This window comes from Lytechinus pictus, chromosome 8, assembly GCF_037042905.1.
Source record: "Lytechinus pictus isolate F3 Inbred chromosome 8, Lp3.0, whole genome shotgun sequence".
In the NCBI taxonomy this organism is placed as follows: domain Eukaryota; kingdom Metazoa; phylum Echinodermata; class Echinoidea; order Temnopleuroida; family Toxopneustidae; genus Lytechinus; species Lytechinus pictus.
The window spans coordinates 1,390,806-1,415,610 of NC_087252.1; the positions used below are offsets into that span (position 1 = coordinate 1,390,806).

At 36.7% G+C, this 24,805-nt stretch overlaps 1 protein-coding gene across 1 annotated transcript in view; it reads right to left on the reverse strand.

Moving 5' to 3' along the window:
• Positions 1–5,115: 5,115 nt before the first annotated feature.
• Positions 5,116–24,805, reverse strand: part of LOC129267328 (serine/threonine-protein kinase SIK3-like) — a 46,617-nt gene continuing 26,927 nt past the window's right edge. The window contains exons 11-13 of the mRNA XM_064103334.1: positions 22,228–22,600; positions 20,789–21,869; positions 5,116–13,571 (exon numbers count right to left, since the gene is read on the reverse strand). Of these exons, the coding sequence (XP_063959404.1) occupies positions 13,006–13,571; positions 20,789–21,869; positions 22,228–22,600 (2,020 nt within the window). The 3' untranslated portion in view covers positions 5,116–13,005. The remainder of the gene's footprint in view (positions 13,572–20,788; positions 21,870–22,227; positions 22,601–24,805) is intronic.

The window sequence follows — 24,805 nt, forward strand, 5'->3', positions numbered from 1 at the left end:
TCTCTCCCCCTCCTCTCTTCATCTCCCCCACTCTTCTCTTTCTCTCTCTCTCTTCCTCGCTTAATCTGAGCTATTTTCTCAAGATAATCACTCACTATCATCCCCATTTATTCTCTTTTTTGCCCATCACATTGCTTGTGCTCACATTCATTTTTTTTCCAAAACATTGAATAATAGATTGTTAAATGGTGCAATGTGACAATAACATGCCCCCCCCCCTGTTTAATGGACAGAACAATTTAGGTATGTGATGTGCAATCTAAAGTACACATTCAAAGACACTTGGATAAGTTACAAAGTGTATGTTCTCTTGTGCAAAGGATTGTCAGAGAGAGACGGACAGAGCAAGAGAGTCATAAAGTAAATCACATCGCTGAAACTGAAGAGGTATTGAGGGAGAAAACTGAGAAAAAATGAAGAAAAAGAATACAAACAGAAAATGGGAAATTATAAGGAAAAAGGGGAGAAAAGAAATAGATTAAACAGTGGGTACGTAACATCATCTCCCACAGATCACACGTCTTGAGGAAACAAATGAAATTTCATTAAGCTCTTTTTCTACTTCAGATTAAAATGGATTTTTCAGTGTTATGTTCGACTCTCCTGTATTCATTCATATCAGCTTTTTGCTGGGGAGGGGGGGGGGGTGGATTTGACCTTAAAGGAAACCAAAACCCAAGAGAAGCAAACTTATTGGAAAGAGTAAAATGAGAGGAAAAAATCCAAACAAGTCTTATCAAAATCGGTTGTGAAATAAGGAAGTTATGGACGTTTGAAAGGTCTTGTTTTACTTTCTATGGGGATCCTCAAATTGGCAAACATGCTTCAAAATGGCTGATTTTGTGGACAACTCTCCATTTGTTTTGTACACAATTTTTCAGATTTTCCCCATTATCTTAAAAATTGCATATTGCCTTATTCTGAGCATAATATATGTCATGGGAAAATATAATTCACTCCACATATGTCAAGGTCAGGAGGAATTGTTGTGAAATATGTAAAATAATGGGGGAAAATCTGAAAATTTGTGTACAAAACAAATGGAGGGTTGTCCACAAAAGCAATTTTGAAGCATGTTTGCCAGTTTGAGGATACCCATAGGAAGTACAACAAGACTTTTTAAACGTCCATAACTTGCCTATTTCATAACCGATTTTGATGAAACTTGTTTTAAATTGCTCCTCTCATTTTACTCTTTCGAATAAGATTTCTTCCCTTCTTGGGTTTGGGTTTGCTTTAAGTGCACAGTGCAACACCATATATACTGTATACAACAAAACACATGATACACCACAATACAAGACTCACAGTAATGCATTTTCATATAGATATTTATATATACAAATATTTTTTTTTTATTTCAGCATTTGTGATCTAGAGAATTCAATAACAAATATATATCCATTTTACGCCTTATAAATAATGCATTATCAATATTTGGCTATCTTGAAAAAAAAAGAACAATTTTGCATTTTCGACCAGACGCGGCAATTGTGGAACAGACATGTCTCATAATACGATAAGTTATCTAGTTTTATATAGAAGACTTCACACAGTACTCAAACACAATTAAAAACATACATTTACCTTCATAAATCACTGGAAATTGACATTTTAGGAAGAGGAAAGATGAAATCATTCGTATAATCAGGGACTACTAAAGCACAAGTGCATAAATACTAATTCACTGGGCAAACACACACAGTGATGGAACAAAGTTTTTCATGAGTTTGGGGTTCATTCTTCAATATATTTTATACACCAGTAATCACAATGTGATTCTCATAAAAGAATTCCCCATGAAAACATGAAACCGCTACATGCTACCATATTCAGAAGTTGTGTCAGCGCAAGAATGCCATTAACACTATCGCGCATCGTATGCGCACAGAAACACCCTTAGCAGCATGCTTTAGTGCATTGCATAAGGGCATTTCTGCACCGATACGGTGAGCGAAAATGTTTTTGCTAAGGGCCTTCTTGCACCGACATGAAGAAGTGTAAAGACCGACTTCCAAGTGCAATAACAAGTGATATTGATCAGGGCCTGTACTACAAACAATAGCTATTGATCACAAGATTGATTATCATAATTGATTACATATAATAATCACTATAATCAAGATTATGATTAATCTATGTTGTGTGATACTTAGCCCTGACAGTGTTGAATGAATGAATGACATACATAGGACTACACATACGGAATTGATAAATAGAGCATTGCCTTTTAAAAGTTCATTTTCAAACTGAGACATCTTTAACAACTACAATTTCCCCTGACAATAAGATCACTACTATACAATGTTATGGCACCAAAATTTCCATCACACTTTCCCATATAAATAGGATAAAATAAAGATATACCCCTGACAAGAAGAAATATTATATGATATTATCATTTATGTAATTATTATCAATTTCAAAATGAAGAAATACAAGTTCATTGCCTATGGTTTACAAAGGAATAATGGTACACAATCCAAAGCAGAAACCATTTTTTTTTCTTTTTAGAATCATTTTAAGAAAGGCATCCAGTTTCAGTGAAAAGGAGAGCAATAATTTCAAAGGTTTATCTTTCCAGTATTATTTGAAAAAAAAACATCAATTTAGGTATTTTTCAATTAGGACATCGGCATTTCATCAACATTTTCCTTCTGACAACTTTCCTTGATTTCGATTGGCTGAGGAGCAATGTTACCATGGTAACTGTCGGATAAAATGCCTGACTTTCATGAAATGCTCAACAGATGTTCATTGCTAGATTCAGAACAGATATATGAATTGAACTCCTGGTTCTAGATCAACATAATGATTACGCTTTAATAGGTTATGAATACGATCCTGGTATATATTCTTATCATTAGGGGGTGGGGTAGGGTGGGGCAGGGCAGTGGGAGGGGATATAATGGTTCAAAAGCAACATGCAAAAACAATTTTTGCTGTAAAGGGGGTAAAAAAGAGAGAGCGGTTTTCCCTTATTACAAGCCCATTTCAATGGCAAATAATTTTCTGATACTCTGTAAAACAAACCTGACACAGTATTCACCACTGAAACAAATATGTTTACAGCATGGCCACAAACACATCTCTTTTCCAATAAAATTACAATCCTAACCTTATAATTCATAATATATGTCCAGATGTTATGATAAAAGGGTAATGCACATGGGCCTATGATAGGACTCATTGGAATTCAGTTTGCCTTTTAAGGTGAATGGGGATGAAACTACATGTAGTATAAGAGGGGAAAAGAGTACAATGTACACAGCATATCTTCAACCCTTAATAAAGGCAAAAGATGGAAATTACTACATTTAAGTAAATCTTTACAGTACACAAAGGTAAATAAAGCATTATTCATTCAATTATTTATACTATTTTTTTTTTTCAAATTCACATGCTGTTCTTTGGTAATTTGAGTACCCACTGTATATGACCATGTACATAATATCTTGGCTAGTTTTCAATTCTATTAAAATCAATTAAAAAATACTTCTAACTTTCTATGAGATTATCAAATTTGTTTATATTTGGTATTAAGTTCAAAGTCAATAATTCATATTTATTGGAGGGGGCAGGACCTATCACATGATAAAACAAAGTTCAACAGGTAGTGCAGAAAAGAACACATGTGCATATTGAACCAAAGAGTGGCATTAATTAACAATAATCCATAAAATCATTTGTGGATCAGAAATACATGCATCTGATAGGTTAAACACACAGTTGTGACTGGTTTCAAGTTGGTTTGATTGCAACTTGCTACAATCAATCTGTTTGCTAGACATGCTTGCCAATTTAAATTGATGAAAAGGTAAGAAAATAATGTAAGCCCTTTCGCACACAAAAATAAGATGGTTTTGTACGACTGGAATTATATTGCAAACATTGGAATTATCACCTTTGTCTGAATAGAGGTATCCTTACAAGACTATTTTTTTTTTAAATATCTATCTCCCTGTATAGGGTGTTTTTAAACATATACCATCTTCACCAATTATCCATGTAAAATAAGGTCGATATTCAATATAATCCTGTTCCAACGAGGTAATAGTGAACCTTACCAATGGTTTATGGATAAAACTGTCACATTGTTTAAAGTGGATAAATGTAAGCATTTTCTGTCAGAATCCAATTTGCATAAAATGGTTGCTATATTGGCAAGCACTGGCATGCTCGTAGATTATGGATAATGTTTGTTCAAAATGTACACAGACAAGTTAACAGGTTTATGACATAGGCATTCAATGGAGAAGAGTGTTCAAACCAGAAAATACTGATTTTAAGTTTGGTGTTGGTGCCACGAACACAAAATAAGGGAGGTGCATGAAATCTCAACCAAAATTGTGTTTGACAAAAAAAATGACACCATTCATGTTAATCAACAGCTCAACACTGAGTGATATAAACACCGTGATCAGTCCAAGATTGGTGTTATGAATGGTGTTTGCATTTCCTTCACACCCACTTTGTGTTCAGCAAAATGGCACCACTCGTGTATTAACAGCTCAACACCGAGTAATGGTAATATAAACACCCAAATTATTCCAAGTTTGGTGTTATGTGTGGTGTTTGCATTTCCTTCACACCCAGTTTGCATTTAGAAAACCGCACCACTCATGTATTGACAGCTCAACACTGAGTAATGGTAATATAAACACCCAAATTATTCCAAGTTTGGTGTTATGTGTGGTGTTTGCATTTCCTTCACACCCAGTTTGCATTTAGAAAACCGCACCACTCATGTATTGACAGCTAAACACTGAGTTATGGTAATAAAAACACCCAAAGTATTCCAAGTCTGGTGTTATGTACAGTAATTGCTTTTCCCTAATACCATTATCAATACCAACTTTTAACACTAGTCTCCAACACTGAAATTAAAATAATGAAGTGTACATTGAATATGAGAAGTACAAGGTGTGCAATAATTAAAAGGACATTGCTTTTTAAGAGACCATCTCATGTTGTGCGAAGAAAATGAAAAATGAAATAACAAAAACCGCAATTAGAGTTTACTTCCACTAATGCTCATTGTAGGACTCATTCTTTCCAACAATAATTCAAGTTAAGCGAGGAATATCAAACAAAATAACAAAAACAATTCTTGAATTTACTTCCACAAAATATCATAGGAGGCTCGTATTCATCCCCGCATTTATTCAACCATCACTACAAATATTTTTAATTGAAATAAACAATTAACCAAGGTCACAAATATATATATTATATATAGCTTTGTATTTATACAATTTAATGAATTCATCATGATCGAATGGGAAGTCGTTAAGACTTTTCACAAATATGGCATCTTGACAAACAGACATTGAGATATTACATCACAGATCAATATAACTAATATAAGATAAAGAACTCAGAATTTTACCACAAACAAGAACATGTGATTTGATTGCAGATAGAAATTACAGAAGTAGCTACTATGTGGACAAGGTTTAACTATGTTTTGTTTCAGGACACATAAGCTTGTTATTTCCAAAATGAAACAAGGTTCAATATTTCACATGTTAGTTAATCTGAAAATGAAAACAAAGTCTGATAGTCAAGAAGTGAAGTGAGGTTTGTACTGCTCTATTTATTTCTGTATTAACAAACTTTATTTCATGTTTGGACTATCAAAACTTTGGAAGAACTGACCTTTCTTTTTAAATTTTCGAACTAACAAACTCAATTCACTTTTAAGACCAACAAACTTTTGGAACAAGGCCACAAATGCTCAGATGATCGAACCCTTTTTCATTATCGGAATAATAAACATCTTGGTACATGTATATGTATATAATTTGCTCGTATCAAAACAACATACCTTTGGAATAACAAGCGTAACCCATTTCTCCTAATAAAGATAATAAAGTGTCTCGCAAAGGAGATATACTCCCTCTTTGGCCATGATAGCATGGTACACATTTACATGGTCTGTTTGCCAATTTGGAGAACCCTATTCCTCCTCATGTATTCTGCCTCTCCCAATAAAACTGAAAAGAAGTATTTGCCACATCTCAAAGCACCAATCCCACTTTAAAGACAATATGGACTGTATTCTGAGGTCAGGTTTAACTTAGACCATGGTCTAACTCTGTGCTAAAATTATGGGAAGCCAAAAGTGTCAACATTTTTATTAAGTTTTATGTTTGTTACGTTTACTGTGCTCATTCCTGATTCATCGATGATGATGATGACAATCATCTATTTAAACTTCCTAGACAATTATGAATGATTTGAGAGCCAAATGAGCTGAAATATGATATCTATACTGTTAGTGATTTATGTAACAATTGGCTATCCATACTTATACCACAACTTTAAACCTGAGTTTTAGTTAAACCCGACTTCAGAATACGGGCCTATGCATCTTTTCATTACTGCTTCCCTGCATCACCCATTATTTTGTCTATGATGAAATCAATCAAACGATTGGTAATGAAAAGTGGTTTGTGGGATTCCTGTGGGGACAGCCACGGCCATGCCTTTTGACAAGGTGCCTAAATCCCCTTGTTGGCTAATGATGCAGTCTATTTGTAAACACCACATGCAAGCTTTACAGAACTAGGGTATAGCCTGGATTCAACAGGATCACTGGTGGTGGAGTCACTGCTTTCTGTTTAATATCAAGAGATGCATTGCGTGAGGGTAACCTTGCTTGGCGGCAGAGGTGACAGAAGACAAATCCAAGGGTGCACAGAGGAAAAGGACGGAGTAGTAGATTTAGACTGAAGCAGTGGGAGAGAGAGGTAAAGGGGGAAGGAGAGGGGGAGAAGGAGAGGGGAAGGGATGGGAAGGGGGAGGAGAGAGGGGAAGAGAGGGGAGGGGTAGGGGAAGGGATGGGAGGGGTAGGGGAGGGAAGGGAGGGATAGGGGGAGGGAAGGGAGGGGTAGTGTGAGAAGGAGGACTTGGTCATGAATGGAGGGAAGTTGGGGTCATTCTTAATTCAGAAAATTCTCAAACAAGTCATAATGAATCATGCAGCAAATCACAAGCAATACAATGACAAATTACTTATAGGAAAATGACACATGCAACTTACACAGTGAACACATCGTAGAGAGGGAGGGGACAGAAATGAGAGTAAGAGAGGAGAAGATGAAGAAGTGGAGAGGGAAGGATAGAGGCGAGGAGAGAGAGAATACAAGGAAGAGAGAAACGGGAAAAAAAAAAAAGGGAAGAGAGATAAGAAATCGAGATGGACAGAGAGAGAGAGGCAGAACAAATGTTTAAGAGAAAGCTGAGAGAGGCAGAGAGGAAGAGAGACAGGGGGGAAATCAAGAGAAAGGAAGAGAGAGAGAGAGAGAGAGGGAAATCAAGAGAGAGGAAGAGAGAGAGATGGAGCGTCGGTAAAAGAGATGGTGAAAACAGCAAAAAATATATTCCAATAAACAAAACTAAAGGCTGATTCAAAAACACTAAAACGTTACAAGCTTCATACATGTGTGGTCAGTTCATCTTTCTCACAGAAATGTCATCGAAATATAACATTCAAATAATTTAAATTTTATGATATCTAACCTTGCAGCAATTATCAAGCATTACACATTATCTTGTGTCAGAGTCACAAAGATGTTGTATGCACATTCTTAAGAATACCCATACCAATGCAATAATGTGCATATTTACAAGTGCAACATGACATTATTATCCCAATCTCCTTGGGCCGGATTCAATGAACTAGTTGTAATAACAAATTTGTAATAACAGTTTTAAGCTACTGAAATCATTCAATTTGATTGGCTGATAGTAAACTTGTTATAGAAACAAGTGTTCGTGAAGCGGAACCCTTGATCAAGATAGTGATGGTTTTTTTTTTAAAGAATGTTGGGCAAAAACCTTGTACTTGAAGCCATTTAATACAGCTGTCGGTAAAACCCAGCACACACTATGTGATGCGTATTCGCCAAGATCCGATTGCAACAAAATCGCAGAGTGTGCCCCAACCTTCAACGCGCTGCAACTGTGATCCGGGGGCCGTTTCATAAAGATGTTCTTAAGTTCTTAAAGTCGCTCTTAACTTACGAACAGCTTTATGAAACACCCACCCGATCTGTTGCAGAAGAATAACAGACCCAATCTCAGGCATTAGAAATGTCAAATCTTCCTGTGATTTGATTATTTCAGCCATTCAGATTTGTCCTAGACGATGATGTCACAACCAATATGCTGAGCTGCTGCAGGGCAGGTGACGCTTGAAGGAGGAGGTGCCACAGAGATGTGACAAGTTGAAGAGCTGTTGCAATGTGTGCGCAGGAAAGAGGTGCCATGAAGCGCTGGCCTGCGATTCATCGGATTTAAATGTGATCGCATCTCACAGTGTGCGCTGGGCTTACGTTACTCAAGATTATATTAAAATTCCAAATTCAATAATTTGATAAGAAACTCCCCAACACTTTTTTTCTTCAAAGCGATTCAATCAACAAGCGAGATTAAACTTAACCATCATCAAAATTGCATAATTCTTTTGGAAAATACAGCTTTACGAATAAAATCTCATTTAATACTAATTACACATAATCTACTCAGCTGCCTAATGATGTCTTTCATTATTTCAATGGAGATATACCTCAGCATGTAAGTTCCTATAAATTAATTTAACCTTCTTACAACAATAATAATACCTTCATACATGTATTGAAGGCTCCTTCAGAAATGGCGTGAAAGCTCAGTAAAATTTTGTGTACAAAATCAATGGGAGAAAAGGCATCCATAAATGAGTATATGAATATAAGAATGACCCCAAGTCCAAAGGGCCCATTTCATAAACCTTGTTGTAATATACCTAATCTGCAATAATACTTTAAAGCTATTGAAATCTTTCAATTTGATTGGTTGATGGTTATCTTTCTATAGAAACTAAGGCCCGTATTCTGAAGTCAGGTTTAACTTAGACCATGGTCTAACTCTGTGCTAAAATTATGGGAAGCCAAAAGTGTCAAAATTTTTATTAAGTTGTACGTTTCTTATATTTACTGGGCTCTTTCCTGATTCATCGATGGTGCAGACAATCATCTATTTATACTTCCTAGACAATTATGAATGATTTGAAAGCCAAATGAGCTGAAATATGATATCTCTACTGTTAGTGATATGTAACAATTGGCTAACCATACTTAAACCACAACTTTAAACCTGAGTTTAAGTTAAACCCAACTTCAGAATACAGGCCTAAGTCTTTATAAACAGGGCCCATCTCTTGGCTAATATGGGCCATTCATGGGAAATAGTTACTTATACATGCATCTATCTTGCATGTTATTTATATCCCACAATTCCACCAAAAAGTGACCAAAAATGAATGAAAAACTGGCCAAAGTCCCCAATGGACGTACACAAAATCCTTGTTCTGTTTTTTTCTTATTTATTTAAAATGACCTACCATAGACTTTGGTAATAGATCATATTATATCCATACACTCAAATGACTTCTGCCTGATTTTTTTGTCGGAAGGCAACAAAAAGCTGTCGTTTGATCAGATTCTAGATAAAAGTTGGCATGAAATGAACCTTGTGAATAGTTTAAAAAGTTTCGGCACATGTATGTAAAATTTCAGGACATCACAACGATTGCCTTTACCATTATGAATGAAAACATTGTGATGTCATGGGTCCATACATGCAACTTCAGACAAAGTGTGTTTTTCAGACTACAGTTTCTTGATTTCAAACTTTCCTTGACTCCAGACTACCCTTAAGCTCAACACTTTATTTTTTTGGGGGGTGTACCAGATTATCTTTCTTAATACATCATTTGCTTATCCAGGGTTAATGCCTTAACCCCTGACTATCGCACAGCTCATGAATATTGATGATTATGGAGTCTTAGCCCACCTGTTCACTGGGATAACGCAACATTTGCTACTGCGACAATTGCTCCGGGCTTTATTTCATCTAAGATATGGTAAGGGTTGCAAAAGGGTTTTATGTTAGGTTTAGGGTAAGGTCTAGGATAGGCTGGGTATAGTGTTAAATCCACGGTTGAAGTTGGTCATCCCATTAGTGTGTGGAATTTAGAGCAGAGCAATTGTCGACAGATTTAATGTCATGGAACCATTTCTTGGGGCTAATGATGTTTGTAGTCTGAAAAAGCATATAACGGAACTTGAAGCATGGATGTGTGTTGATTCCCACAAGTGATGCATTTTGTCACAGCGTTTACAAACAGTAATCAAAATAGTACTGAGCTCTAGCTCACCATATCTGAATGAGGATAAGAAGGCTTGCATATACCACCCTCTATCAGAACCCTCTGAGAAAATGCGTAGGAAGATACAAACAACTCCCTCTCCCTAAAAATATATAAAATTAGGTAAAAATGCTCAAAAGACAACCCCATAGACTATTCATAAAAGAGACATTTGTCTAAAATATACAGTTTCCTAAATCACTTTGACCTGTTTAAACCTGTTAACCTGTCACCAATTGCCATTGAAAATTATTGGCTTGCCAAATATAATAAAAAGTAAAGTGGATAAAAATGTTCACATTGACAATGAGAGACAAAACATCTACATGTACAAGAACATTCATTCATTCTTACACTGTATAAGCGAGATATTGATCTCATTTCTGTCTAAAAATTTGGACTTGTTGAAACTCTTTCCCCAAACCCAAAATGTCATATTCACTCTGATACACAATAGGGGTGCATGCTATTAAAATAAAACCCTGTTACTCAAATATAAAGTAATAATTTACATTGTATATAATATAGCATGCAAGCCTGTTCAATGATTTTTCACATAAATATATAGATATTATAATTATCGACATAAAACGTGATTCAAATTTACTATCAAGGTGTTTTATAAAAAATACTATTTAATTTTTCTACATTCGTACATGTAATAGCATAAATTATACTTCCATGATTTCTTCATACACAAGGTTTTAAAAATACAAGTGCTCACATTATATCTTTTATGAAAAATTCATTTTTGGTGTCAAAAAGGGCAGTTATTCAAATATACTTCAGAAAATTTCAACGAAGACATCAAATCTTAGGAGTAAAAGTTTAGGCCCATATGTTATGCCTCTCACAGTAGACTATTTTCATAAAGTATTGATATTCAATTGAAGAGTAAATACCTAAAGAGCTTTAACTTTCTAAAGGAATCTTAAATGGCAAACATTGAGCATTGCTAGGTTGGGCAAACACTTTAACTTGATCAATCCCACAACGCATGATGCATGCAATTTGCACTTTATAAAATACTATCTCTTATACTCAGATCATCATTTCAATTACTTCACAAAGACTTTTGATTTAAGTCTGAATACTTCATGAACAAGGGGTATTGCATTTGATCAGAAGATCATTTTTTGAGCAAAGGGGGGGGGGATTAATACTAACTTTCAGTAGGTCAAGAAACAATTCAATATGACCTTAATGGTTTTATGAGTGTGATGAAAGGAAGCTTTCACAAATTTTAGGCTAATACCCATAACTTAAATTTGGATTAATGATGATGGGAATTACAACAAACATTTCAAGTAGCCATTCCATTATCATTTCTGTTATTGAAATAGCAGTGATGTTTGCCCTTCATTATACATGGATATCAAGAGAAAAGTGGAGACGTTGCAAAAAAGAATACATAGCTACTGCGAGAATAATACTTGGATGAACATTTCTTAGGATGAAGATAGCACTGTTAATACATTGATTCATGGAAAGTTGAAAACAGACCCCAGTTCTTTATATAATGATGATGATTCTGAAATTTGACTATTCCAGGAAGTACTTCCGGGATCACTGTGGAACACTTGGGGCACACCAACAAAACAGCCCCGAGTCAACCAACAGAGATAACACAATGGCTTATATTATTCTAAACTCAAGGTTGAAACTCTGGACCCCGAAACACAAAGCTTAGCGATGAATAGTGAATATGACAGAACACTTCTAATTGGTTCCTGGTCAGTACTCTTAGCCAGATGCGCATGTAAAATTTATCTTGATTGGTCAGTTCATTTTGCGATTGATCGCTTATCGTCGTGTTACGGAGCCCTGGTCTAATTGTGTGGTTTTACTATGGAAAGCCAATCATGACATAAATCCCTAACAAGAGAAGTTCGATTTATCAGCTGTTTTGACATTCAAATCAATCAGAACTGTCTGGGAATGATAAATAAGACAGTTGACTTTATCATTAAAGCATGAGTAAAGAGTTCAGTCAACATATGAAATATACAATGTAAACAGAATTTGACATTTTTGGCTTTCCATAATATAAGCACAGAGTTAGACCATGGCCAAAGTTAAACCAGACATCAGAATACGGGCCATTAGCTTTAGTTGGTCTGGAGTTGGTTTTGCTGGTGTGTCTGTACTACATACTTGCATAGGGCCAAAGGGGCGATCATACATCGCAGGCTTAGATGGCGATTCAGGGCAGTTTACCACCAAAATTGGAGGCAATCAGGGCCCTTTATCACAGTATTTGGGCAATTCGTTTCTTATTATTTGTTAGGCAAGCACAGAAATAAAGGGCTCTGAATGCATCCAACTTCAATAGTTAACCCATTGCCAACTAAAACAGGGTATCCCTGTACAAAGCCTATGGGAATTACAGAATTCATACGTCAACAGGTTAACCCATTGCCTACTGGAACCAGGTGATCCCTGTACATAGCCTATAGGAATTACAGAATTCAGCAGTCAATGCCAATACCCATTCTTAGCCTACTGAAACGAGGTTTCTGTACAAACCCAATGGGAATTGCAGAATTCCCTATTGATTAATGGAAGTGGGTGGTCCCTCTACAAAGCCTATAGAATTACAGAATTTAGTAGCCACCATGGTAAGCACTTCTTGATGCAATGTATGTTTTCCATGTTAAGAGAAATCATCACTTGATTTCTGACATCTGCAACATTTATCTCACTCACAAATAAAATCACTTGGACATAAGCTTGTGCCTTCCTCCGATTAACATCAAACTGGAAACACTATCTCCTCCCCATTTGTGCTTTCGAAACAGGAAAAGATGCCTACGCTAGAGCTTCATTGTTTGAAGAATTTCGCTACATAATTCCTTATACTGACTGGCATCTCCTGCTATTTTCCGTAATTTGAGACCGTTAAGCGCGAGACCCGGAACCCGACACACTTCCATTTCCATCTCCACACCGTTCTGTTGCAACTCAAACATATTTTCGTTGTTCGTGTAAACTAATTCGGGGTGCCTGCGATCCAACGTCCTTCGGATTTCGTTGACTATTTCATTAAGTTCTTTACACGTTGTCATACTGAATGATTTCGCATGCTTTATCGGCGACGGTTCGCTCGCGAGGTCCGACGAGTCGCTCAACGAGATACAACTCATGTTCATACTCTGCCTGATCAACGGCGGAACGCCGCCCTCATAGTCGAGTTTGACGAGACCGACAGTCATGCCTGAGTTATTATTGTTCGCCATGTTGAATATATCACCCGAAGGGACACGAAAGGTTCTTTGTAAGAGCTGGGTCTGGACATGCCCTGTTGTTGCATGAGCTGAGTGGTGACGCTGGTGATTGCGTAGTTGACCCTGACTCCCCCGGAAGCCCAAATGGAAGAGTCCTAATCCAGGCAGACAGACAGAGAGAGATAGGAGAGAGAAAGAGAGGAAGAGGGGGAGACAGAAAATGGGTGCTAAGTGAATGGTGCGTGATGAAATCATTCTCATACATAATGCAACATGGTGTGATGAATATTCATGATTTTGCGTCTAGTGCAATGATGCTTGTGAAAAAGTCTGAAAATACATTGACTTTGATTGACTGTCATGGAACAAAATATCAAACGAAAGCAACTTGAAATCATTTTTTTTTCTTTTCTTTGTTTTTCATTTTCTATGCAATCGTTCTTTTTCCAGTCAATAAAATTTCAGGAAAATTCATATTTTTCGTTGGTATTTTTGTAGTAAATTTATACCTTTTTAAATTTTCCTTGTACCACAACATTTGGAAAGGGAAGGGAAGGGTATTTATAAATAACATTTCTTTTATAGCATTTTGTTTCCATTGCTTCTATTTTGATCCTCGTTTTGGAGGAAGCAAGTTTCAAATTCTTTAATAGCTTTTTCAACGTTCTCACAAGTTTTTTTTTTTTTAAGACATCAAATGGGATGTGAAAACAAAGAAAAGCTGATGGGAGGGAGACTATGGGACAACTAAGTTTATTCTTTATCCATAAATTCATTTCATTTTAGATTCTGTTATGTATCAAAATAGTAGCAAACGATTTTAACTTTGGAAGACATAGCAAAGTGTGCTTGTATCAAAGAAGTTTCAAAAATCGTAAATTCCTTTATCTTTCCCACAATGCTTTTATGTTGATACCCTTCAAAATCTTACTCATTTTTTGATAAATTTATCCCATTCAGAATTTTATAAAATTTGCACATTTTCATTCATTATGTTGCCATTTAAGAAAAACATGATGAAAGAATTATTTGATGTGTTTATTCTTTTCATACACTACAAAATTTGCTTTCAATTTTTTTTCTTTGTCAAAATCTTCTCCTGCATCAATATGTGATAAAGGTGTTCATTTTCACAAAATTATGAAAAATTAGTATTTTCTACTTGGGGGGGGGGGCAACCAGGGAAAAACTAAAGGAATGTGGGGGGGTAAGGACAAGCATGCACAAGGTCTGTGGTACATCAAGCCAAAATAACAAAATAAAAATATAGAATTTTGCACCAATACACTAAACACAAAATTCAATACAGAAATTTATATCAATCAATAAATAGACTGGTTTACTATTCCCCATTCAAATGTCTCAAATGTTTCTGTAATTGTTTCGTGAAGGATCAAGAATTCTCATAATGAAAGTTCATATCAAATCCATTGAAGATCAGTTTCTCAAGTAATCTCAGGCTAGGGTTTATGGAAAATATGTGTTATACTGATATCAAATAATGCTGGATAGGTTAATGAATTAAAATAGGTGGAATTTAGTCTGCATACTCATAGTGACCATTGCTATGTTAGGCAATTCTTGATCACGTTTCAGGTTGCATTGAATAACCGTTATTTACCTTCATTCAGATTTGTTTACAGAATTCAAATGGGTGAGTAAGCCAGTCTATTCCAATAGAATAAAATAAAATGATTTAAACATAATAAGCATAACAAGAATCAGAATATGCATTCAAATCGGGCATGGATAATTCAAGAGAAAGGGCATGACCTTTGACCCAAAATCAAAATTGATTACAACTCAAAAGTGTAATCAACTATGCCCCGTTCACTGTTATTAAATATGTATTTTATCAAACGATGTGATCAATCTTTACTATTATCACTTGTCAGCATTGAAATGTTAACAATTTCCATGTCATATATACAAATTGATCAAATTGAAAATTATATATGATATATGGTGATATACATATATACTCTTGATTTTCATCCGATACTTACTTGTCACCATTAAACAATATGAAAATCAAGTAAAATAATCATCACATTATCGTACCCAATATATGGATATCTTCTCTTCGCTCTATGAAATAAAGTCAATGATGCTTGTAATATATTTGCTCATACAAAAATGGTTTCATTTTGGATGAATATGAGATCGATCTCGGACAGAGTCTAGGAATGATTTAGACCCAGGCTAATATTTATCTGGATCAAGTCTAAGATCCATCTAGGTACATGTCCAAGGGTCATCTTGGACTAGGTCTACAGATTATCAAAGACCCAAGGTTGAAAAGAGTGATATTGGACAGATATTCATTCAGGACCAGATCTGATAAAGATCTTGAATTGGGTCTAAGTGCCATCTTAGGCCCAGGTCTCATTTTTCCCTTGAAGCAGTTCTGAATGTTAACTTCAGACATGTACATCATTCTTAAAATCATCTTTAATCATCTGTAAACAAACCAGAATATCCTAAAATTGTTACTGTTACAAAAAAATACATTAGCTCTGTTGGGAATAACCCTAAGAACTTATCTACGGCCGATCGAGAAGCAAATCCAATCTTGAAATCATAAAGGTGATGCTTGAAGCTACAAAGATGATGATGAGGTTTCTACTGATACAAACAAGACTCAATGCATGATGGGCATGCAAACAACAGGAATGTAGTCAAGGCCAGCTGCTAGGCCACATTTTGCCGGCCTTGGCTTCGGCCTCGGCCCAAGTCATGTGTTCAAAGTCTAAGGGAGGTTTTCTCCAGTGGCCTTGTGACTGGCCTCGACTACATCCCTTGCAGACAGGGATATGGGAGTTGAGAGAGAGAATAGAAGAGGGAGGAGGAGCAGGCTCCGCCCACCTTGGTCTAAAGGCTCCGCCCACTACGGTAATCCAAAGTTCCAGGCTGTTCATCTCATGACATCTCAGGAGGAACGGCCTTACTTCTCAATAATCTTAATTCAGTAAATTAACATCAACCTTATAACAAAAAAAATGTACATGTTCAACAGCTTACGACCTGCTGGATTTCGGGCATTGTGTCATCTGTTGCCATGGTTACCATCAGAACATTTCTGGTCATACAGCAGACTTCTAAACAGTTGCACAGAGGCTGACGTTCTTCCATTTTGCTTTGTATCTTCAATGATTAACATCTTTGTGCATACAACATGACTTGATACCATCCAGGATGAATGTGATTCTCTTCTCAAAATCTTCCTTCAATTTACAAACTGAGGTTACACGCTTATAGAGTACCGAAGTGTGACATCATCAATTTTCACTTTTTGCATTTCAGCGTTTTTTATACCATGTTTTGGTGGAGCATGATGAAAAACCCCCACTACCAAGATTTGGTATTATTATTATTGGCCTGGTTCTAAATGTTAGGAGCCAGGCCAATAATACATTGACTTAAAAAAACTAGGGCTAATTATGTATTCATGAGGTCATATCTTGGTGCCCCCTGGACCGATTCTCACCAAATTTTGGTAGTGGGTATTTTTCATCAAAATATGGTATTAAAAACGCCGAATTGCATAACAGTTTTTTGTGATGTCATCACTTCCGTACTCTACACCAATCCAATTCGTATTACTATTTGGCAGTGCCCTTTCCTTGCGGATACAAAGCCCTACACAATTAAAATCCAGTAGATACTTATTGGAACCTATTGTTTAAAGTTTCAGTAAAACCTTTGTGGGATTCTCAGCCCTTAACATTGTACTAAATATATCATCCTTTCCTCAATTTATTAGCATTTAAAGACATAATTTGTTTCTCCTGATGTTAACATATAAAGTTTGTGTTGTTAAGATAAGTAATATGGTAAGGTTTAATATACATCCTTATAAAAAAAAAAAGCTCCTGGATAAGTTAAGACGAACGATCATTTTCAATCTAAACCGCTCAGAGAGCTAATCATTATCCTGTGCTTAACAAATTTATTATTTATTATCAATATCATTCAGTCACTTTTTATTATTGAACACTATCTGTTTTACACTATACCTTTTGACTTAAAATAACTCTAACATATCAACATGTGTTGAACCCTAAAAGAATAAGTAATAAAATGCAATCTTAATTCAAATATAGCTTAATATAATTAACATTGAGCCACTGTATGAATTTAAAATTGGATTTAAAAAAAAACAAGAGTAAGAACCAGAACCTGTGTGTTTCATAATTACCTAACATACACGCTTCAAGATCTAAAGATAATGAATACATACTTAGAGTTGTCAATTGGCAAGCATACGGTTTGGTCAAGATTGAAAAGAAATACATTCACATACATAAAACCACCTAAGTGCCTTACATTCTAAACAGATAAAATAAATATGACAAGATCAAATTATTCCACAAAAACTGATCAGCGATAAGCACGGATAATAATAATATAATATAGGGTATTTATATTGCGCACATATCCACCTTGTTAGGTGCTCAAGGCGCTCCTATATTACCCGGCTAAGCTAGGCGTTCATAGCGCACACAGCTTTTTAAGGAATTACTTCCTACCGGTACCCATTTACCTCACCTGGGTTGAGTGCAACACACTGTGGATCAGTTTCTTGCTGAAGGAAATTACGCCATGGCGTAATTTATACTTTATACTTAACCTTTCTTTACATTTACATTTACATTGTATCATATCAAGGTGTTTTTAAGCAGTAAATAATCAAAAATATGATTCTGCAAGTAATATACAGGATGACACTCTTAAGGTAAACATATTTACAAGACATGCAATTCTTAACATACAGTGTTTTTACTGAGCTTGCAAAATAAGGAAATATCTCTTGGAATTTTGATGTGAAGTGTATTACGCAAAGGTTGTATGATGTGATGGTAATATAAAAATATTGGTGTCAGCATAAAGTCCTTAGCCACTAGGAAAAAGGTCTGAGAAAACTTCCACATATCCCTAGCCCTGGGTGTTATCATAAAGAAATTTTAAAGAGTAATCTTGTCATATACCGGCAGTGCAATACTGGAATATCTGGGATGTATTTGAGGCCGGCCTTGAAGCCACATATTGCCGGCCTTGGCCTCGGCCCGGTTCATATGTCAAAAGTATTTGGGTGAAGGTTTTTCCAGTGGCATTGTGACTTTAAGTACCAGCCTGGACTACATGCCTGTCAAACATCAAAATAGTTCTGCATTTTTGCTCATATGAATAGGATTAAAACATCATACACATCTTTAGGCAGAGTGTACATGTTATTATCAAAGAAAATTTAAGTCAAATCAAAACAAATTAAAGCTGAAAATTGTTTTTTTTTTTTTAAATAATAATAATAAATACAAAATCAGATTCTCCCCTCCAGAATGCTTGGATAAAGTTATTAATGAATAGCTCATATAAAAGGCATGATAGAAGAATGTGTACATAACTTGAACTCACAAGGCCTACAATGCTGTAAAAATAATTTCTTACATGTACGTACATTATCACACATAAATACCTACACAAAACTAAGTATGTCATACTGTGGTCATCACAACTTACATACATATATAAGATATAATTTGAATCAAATCAACTTTAATACATTCTTGTGTGACATAATCCATATTTTCCATGTGAATTCACAAAATACAATATCACCTCATAATTTGGTCATGTAGAATACAGTAATACACCAATTGTTAATCTAAATTTTCTCCAATATAAAACAATTACATTTAAGAATTTAACATACATACATCTACGGCTCATTTCTCATGTGCTTAATTTTTTATAGTCTAAATGTATATACTGATTTTTTTTTTAAATACAATACACTACTCCACAATACTGCATAACGACACTATATGTATTTAGCTACAGCACCACTACAGCGATAACACTGGAATTTTTATCATCGCCACTAATGAATAGCCAGAAACAGGCGTGGTTTATCAAAAATTAATCAGTGTCCAAATCATGACATGCCACTACTTTCCTACAAAGAGGCTCTCTGGGTAGGAATGCTGCCCTCTACTGTTGAACATTGGTTAGGCAATACAATTCATGGCATTCAAAAATCCTATCATCTTTCTACAGCAATACTGACGTGTAATACTTATGTAGGATACATACTGTGCGTAATTCAGCTCACATGCATAAGGTTTCACGCTGGAAGAATATACAATGTGTACATTTCATATGAACATACCGATTGCCCAATACTTCGATATTCATAAACAAAAATCAGCTGACGATTTTGCATTGCTTACATTCCAATCTAGCCTTAGTGACATCTCTACAATTCCTTCTTACGTATAACAAGACCTTTGGAGCCAAATAATTACTACATTCACTCGAAATTTTATGATAATCTGGAGAAAGTGCTGTTTTATAAGCATCTATATTCATTTAAAACATAGTTAGAAACTTATATTTAGAAGATAGAAATTAACTGTTATTGATGAGAAGTTCATGGGACATGATGCAAATAATTCAGAACCCAAAAGTGAATGAAAAACTAAAGAGGTAAAATCAATCATCAATGTTTTCTTCCTCCTTAAACTTGTCTTCGTGCATTGAGATATGATATAAATGAATCTGTACAAAGGTGATGGAACAGATACCATGTAACCCATATAAAGAATGATTCAGATTGATGTATTATGATCTGGGCCCCGTTGCATAAAAGTTAATATTATGGTAACTTTGCCATCTAATGGTAACTACCATGGTAACGCTGACCAACAGCCAATCAAAATCAAGGATTCCATGCAAAATACCATTGGATGGCAAAGTTAGCATAATGGTAACATTTATGCAACGGCGCCCTGATGTATAACTGCAATGGGATAAGAGACCACTTTATTTACCATGAAACCCTTTTAAAGAATGATAACCCATTTTTTTAGACTGATGTTTGTGAAATAGGTGTCTATCAGGTAAACAGATATGACATCCTTTAGTCACCATAAAAGAATGATAACTATGTTTAAAAAGATGGTTATTAAATGATTGAACTGAATTAAAGAGTTGAATTTGCAAAAAAAATAACGAAAAATGTTTAGTACATACATATCGTCACTGGGGTGTTCAAAGAAAAGAAAATTGAATATTAAATACTGTATTTCAGAAGTATGGCAATGTTTGGAGATCTCATATTGTCTCAAAAGAGACTTATTTCTGTAGAGAACTCTTTCTAGGCAAAAGAAGGTTGCCACTTATGCCAAACTTTAGCAAACAACTTTTTCTGAGCTGTTTTGAAAATTTGGAACTGTGTGAATACTATTTTTTCAGAAAGGAGATAAAATGATATATGATTAGAGCTCTGCCTTTTTATCTGTGAAACCATTTATATGATGATAACTAGAAGGATATCGAATGGTATATATGAATCTGTGTGGAGTCTATTTACCTTGAAACCCACTAATGGAATGCATTTCTTGATTCTGAGTCGTGTTGTCTAACACCTGGTGATGCAGTTCGGCTTCCTCAAACTCTTGAGCTTGTTGTTCTAACTGGGAAGGAACCATACCAGGAAGCAGATAGCGTTGACTGAAAGGCACTGCCGACATCCCTGCAGGAACCTCGTTGCTGACCGACAAGGCTTCGTTCAGCTCTCGGTTGGCCTGGGCCGCTAGGTAGGCTTGCGCCGCAGAGGGATGGTAGTTAGGCAAGTGTGGATGGGCGGCCATACCTATGTGGAGAGGCTCGGTGGGGACGGCCGAGAGTGGGGCGGTGTGGTGTAAGTGTCTATGAGCCAGGTGAGCAAAATCTTGAATGGGGATCTGATGGAGCGGGTGCTGAAGGTGTTGTTGGACGGTATCAGGGCTGCCAGCCATGCCAAGCTGGTTAGTGTAGTTGGAGTTCTGTTGTATCATGTGAAGCTGTTGATATGCCATGGCTTGCATCAACTGCTCCGCGTCGATACTGGAGCTATGTTGCTCCCTATCAAGGCTCTGGTTACTGTCTCTACGGGTACTGTCTCTGCGTTCTCTGGTATCTTCCGTCTCCTCTAAGAGCGGACCATTGATACCAACATGCTCCAGGCTTCCATCCCCTCGAAGACTCCCCGACCCTTGATTAGACCTATCTGGACCATTCAGGTTCACCTCCACTCCTCGGTGCGAGTGAACGGAATGAGCGGATACTGGGCTTGGAACAGACTCGTCAGGCTGGCTACAAACAGAATGCGGTGATCCCACCATTGTGTCCAAGGGATTGGTCGGGAAGCTTGTATCTGTTGGACTCTCGACGCCAGTCTCCTCCGGGTGGACGGGAAGCGAGCTGGACAATGGAGGGCTCGCTCTACTGCCTGGGCTGTGTAGCTTACGAAGGCTTGGAGGACTGTCCGACTGACGTTGGAGCTGTAGGCGTTGCAGATGCTGCTGGAGATGCTGCGTTTGGATGTCTGCGATGGGGACATCACTACGAATGGACGAAACTGGTGAGAGGTGAGGCGACATGCTTGATATCCCCGTTGGTGAATGGGATAACTGAAATAAGAAAATAGAATACACCATTAATCTCCCTGATTACCAAGGTACATTAATCTTATGATTCACTACATTACTTCTGTCAGCAGATACAACCTACTGAAGAGCTGCTAGGCTAAAGCCAAGATTTCAATATCCAAAGTCCTTTGAGAGCACATACATACGATATTTGAGATGATAGTATGCAAATTCAATAATATTTATGTTATTAAAACTTTCAAAATAGAGATGATAAATCTACAATGCTTTTAAAACAAAGTAAAGAGAATGGAATGATGTTAACAAGAAATGGTATACTCCCTTTTTGTCTGACTAGCCTAACACAGATTAATATGAAATTTATAAGTACAACTTTTACCATGCCAGTGTGCATCTTTTCCTTGTGAAGCTGATGCTGGTGCTGCTGAATCTCCAAGGCTCGTGCATCAACGGGGGAGCTGAACTGCTTTTGTAACTGCTGACACTCCTTATGAAGCTGTTTCAGAGAACTCTTCTGACTACTGCTGCTACCCCCTCCGGTAGCAGCCAGTCGTTCAAGACGCTCCCGCTGGTAGTACTGGAGATTGGGCATGCCGTCGGAGGCTCGCCGGGCGTTGGTGGAGGCAAAGAGGTGAGGGGGGCGCTCTGGTTGGAGGAAGCGTTCCCGTCGGGTGCGGGAGACGATAGGCATGTCGTTGGTTGAGAGAACATCGGGGCCGATGGTGTGCCGGCATCGACCCTTGTTGAGATATCTGTCAAAAAGGAAATAGAAAGTTTGAAGGTTATGCAATGTCTAAATGAGAGTGAGGTCCTGCATTATAATTCGGGTTATTGTTTGGTGTGACTTGATTTGAAATGGAGAAATTCCTACAAGTAGTATTGTCTGTTCCTTCTTTTCCCTCCCTCGTTCATCAAGAGATTCCCTTCTTTCGTTCTCTTTATCATACTCACTGATAGTATTTTCCTTTCCTTCTCTTCCCAAGTTAATTAATCAGTACAGACCCTGTTCTTTTGTTCTCTCATTCACTTTCCTTCATACTACCTCTTCATCTCATTCTTATTCACTACCTCACTCATCTAAAGATCACATTCATTCGTTCTCTCAATCACTCACCTTCGTATTACCTCTTCATCTCATTCTTATTCACTCCATCACCCATCTAAAGATCACATTCATTCGTTCTCTCAATCACTCACCTTCGTATTACCTCTTCATCTCATTCTTATTCACTCCATCACTCATCTAAAGATCACATTCATTCGTTCTCTCAATCACTCACCTTCGTATCGCCTCTTCATCTCATTCTTATTCACTCCATCACCCATCTAAAGATCACATTCATTCGTTCTCTCAATCACTCACCTTCGTATTGCCTCTTCATCTCATTCTTATTCACTCCATCACCCATCTAAAGATCACATTCATTCGTTCTCTCAATCACTCACCTTTGTATTGCCTCTTCATCTCATTCTTATTCACTACCTCACCCATCTAAAGATCACATTCATTCGTTCTCTCAATCACTCACCTTCGTATGGCCTCTTCATCTCATTCTTATTCACTCCATCACCCATCTAAAGATCACATTCATTCGTTCTCTCAATCACCTACCTTCGTATGGCCTCTTCATCTTATTCTTATTCACTCCATCACTCATCTAAAGAACACATTCATTCGTTCTCTCAATCACTCACCTTCGTACTGCCTCTTCATCTTGTTCTTATTCACTACCTCACCCATCTAAAGATCACATTCATTCGTTCTCTCAATCACTCACCTTCGTACTGCCTCTTCATCTTGTTCTTATTCACTACCTCACCCATCTAAAGATCACATTCATTCGTTCTCTCAATCACTCACCTTCGTATTGCCTCTTCATCTCATTCTTATTCACTCCATCACCCATCTAAAGATCACATTCATTCGTTCTCTCAATCACTCACCTTCGTATTGCCACTTCATCTCATTCTTATTCACTCCATCACTCATCTAAAGATCACATTCATTCGTTCTCTCAATCACTCACCTTCGTATTGCCTCTTCATCTCATTCTTATTCACTCCATCACTCATCTAAAGATCACATTCATTCGTTCTCTCAATCACTCACCTTCGTATTACCTCTTCATGTCATTCTTATTCACTCCATCACTCATCTAAAGATCACATTCATTCGTTCTCTCAATCACTCACCTTCGTATTGCCTCTTCATCTCATTCTTATTCACTCATCACCCATCTAAAGATCACATTCATTCGTTCTCTCAATCACTCACCTTCGTATTGCCTCTTCATCTCGTTCTTATTCACTCCATCACTCATCTAAAGATCACATTCATTCGTTCTCTCAATCACTCACCTTCGTATTACCTCTCATCTCATTCTTATTCACTCCATCACTCATCTAAAGATCACATTCAATCGTTCTCTCAATCACTCACCTTCGTATTGCCTCTTCATCTTGTTCTTATTCACTACCTCACCCATCTAAAGATCACATTCATTCGTTCTCTCAATCACTCACCTTCGTATTGCCTCTTCATCTCATTCTTATTCACTACCTCACCCATCTAAAGATCACATTCATTCGTTCTCTCAATCACTCACCTTTGTATTGCCTCTCATCTCATTCTTATTCACTCCATCACCCATCTAAAGATGACATTCATTCGTTCTCTCAATCACTCACCTTCGTATTGCCTCTTCATCTCATTCTCATTCACTCCATCACTCATCTAAAGATCACATTCATTCGTTCTCTCAATCACTCACCTTCGTATTGCCTCTTCATCTCATTCTTATTCACTCCATCACCCATCTAAAGATCACATTCATTCGTTCTCTCAATCACTCACCTTCGTATTGCCTCTTCATCTCATTCTTATTCACTCCATCACCCATCTAAAGATCACATTCATTCGTTCTCTCAATCACTCACCTTCGTATTGCCTCTTCATC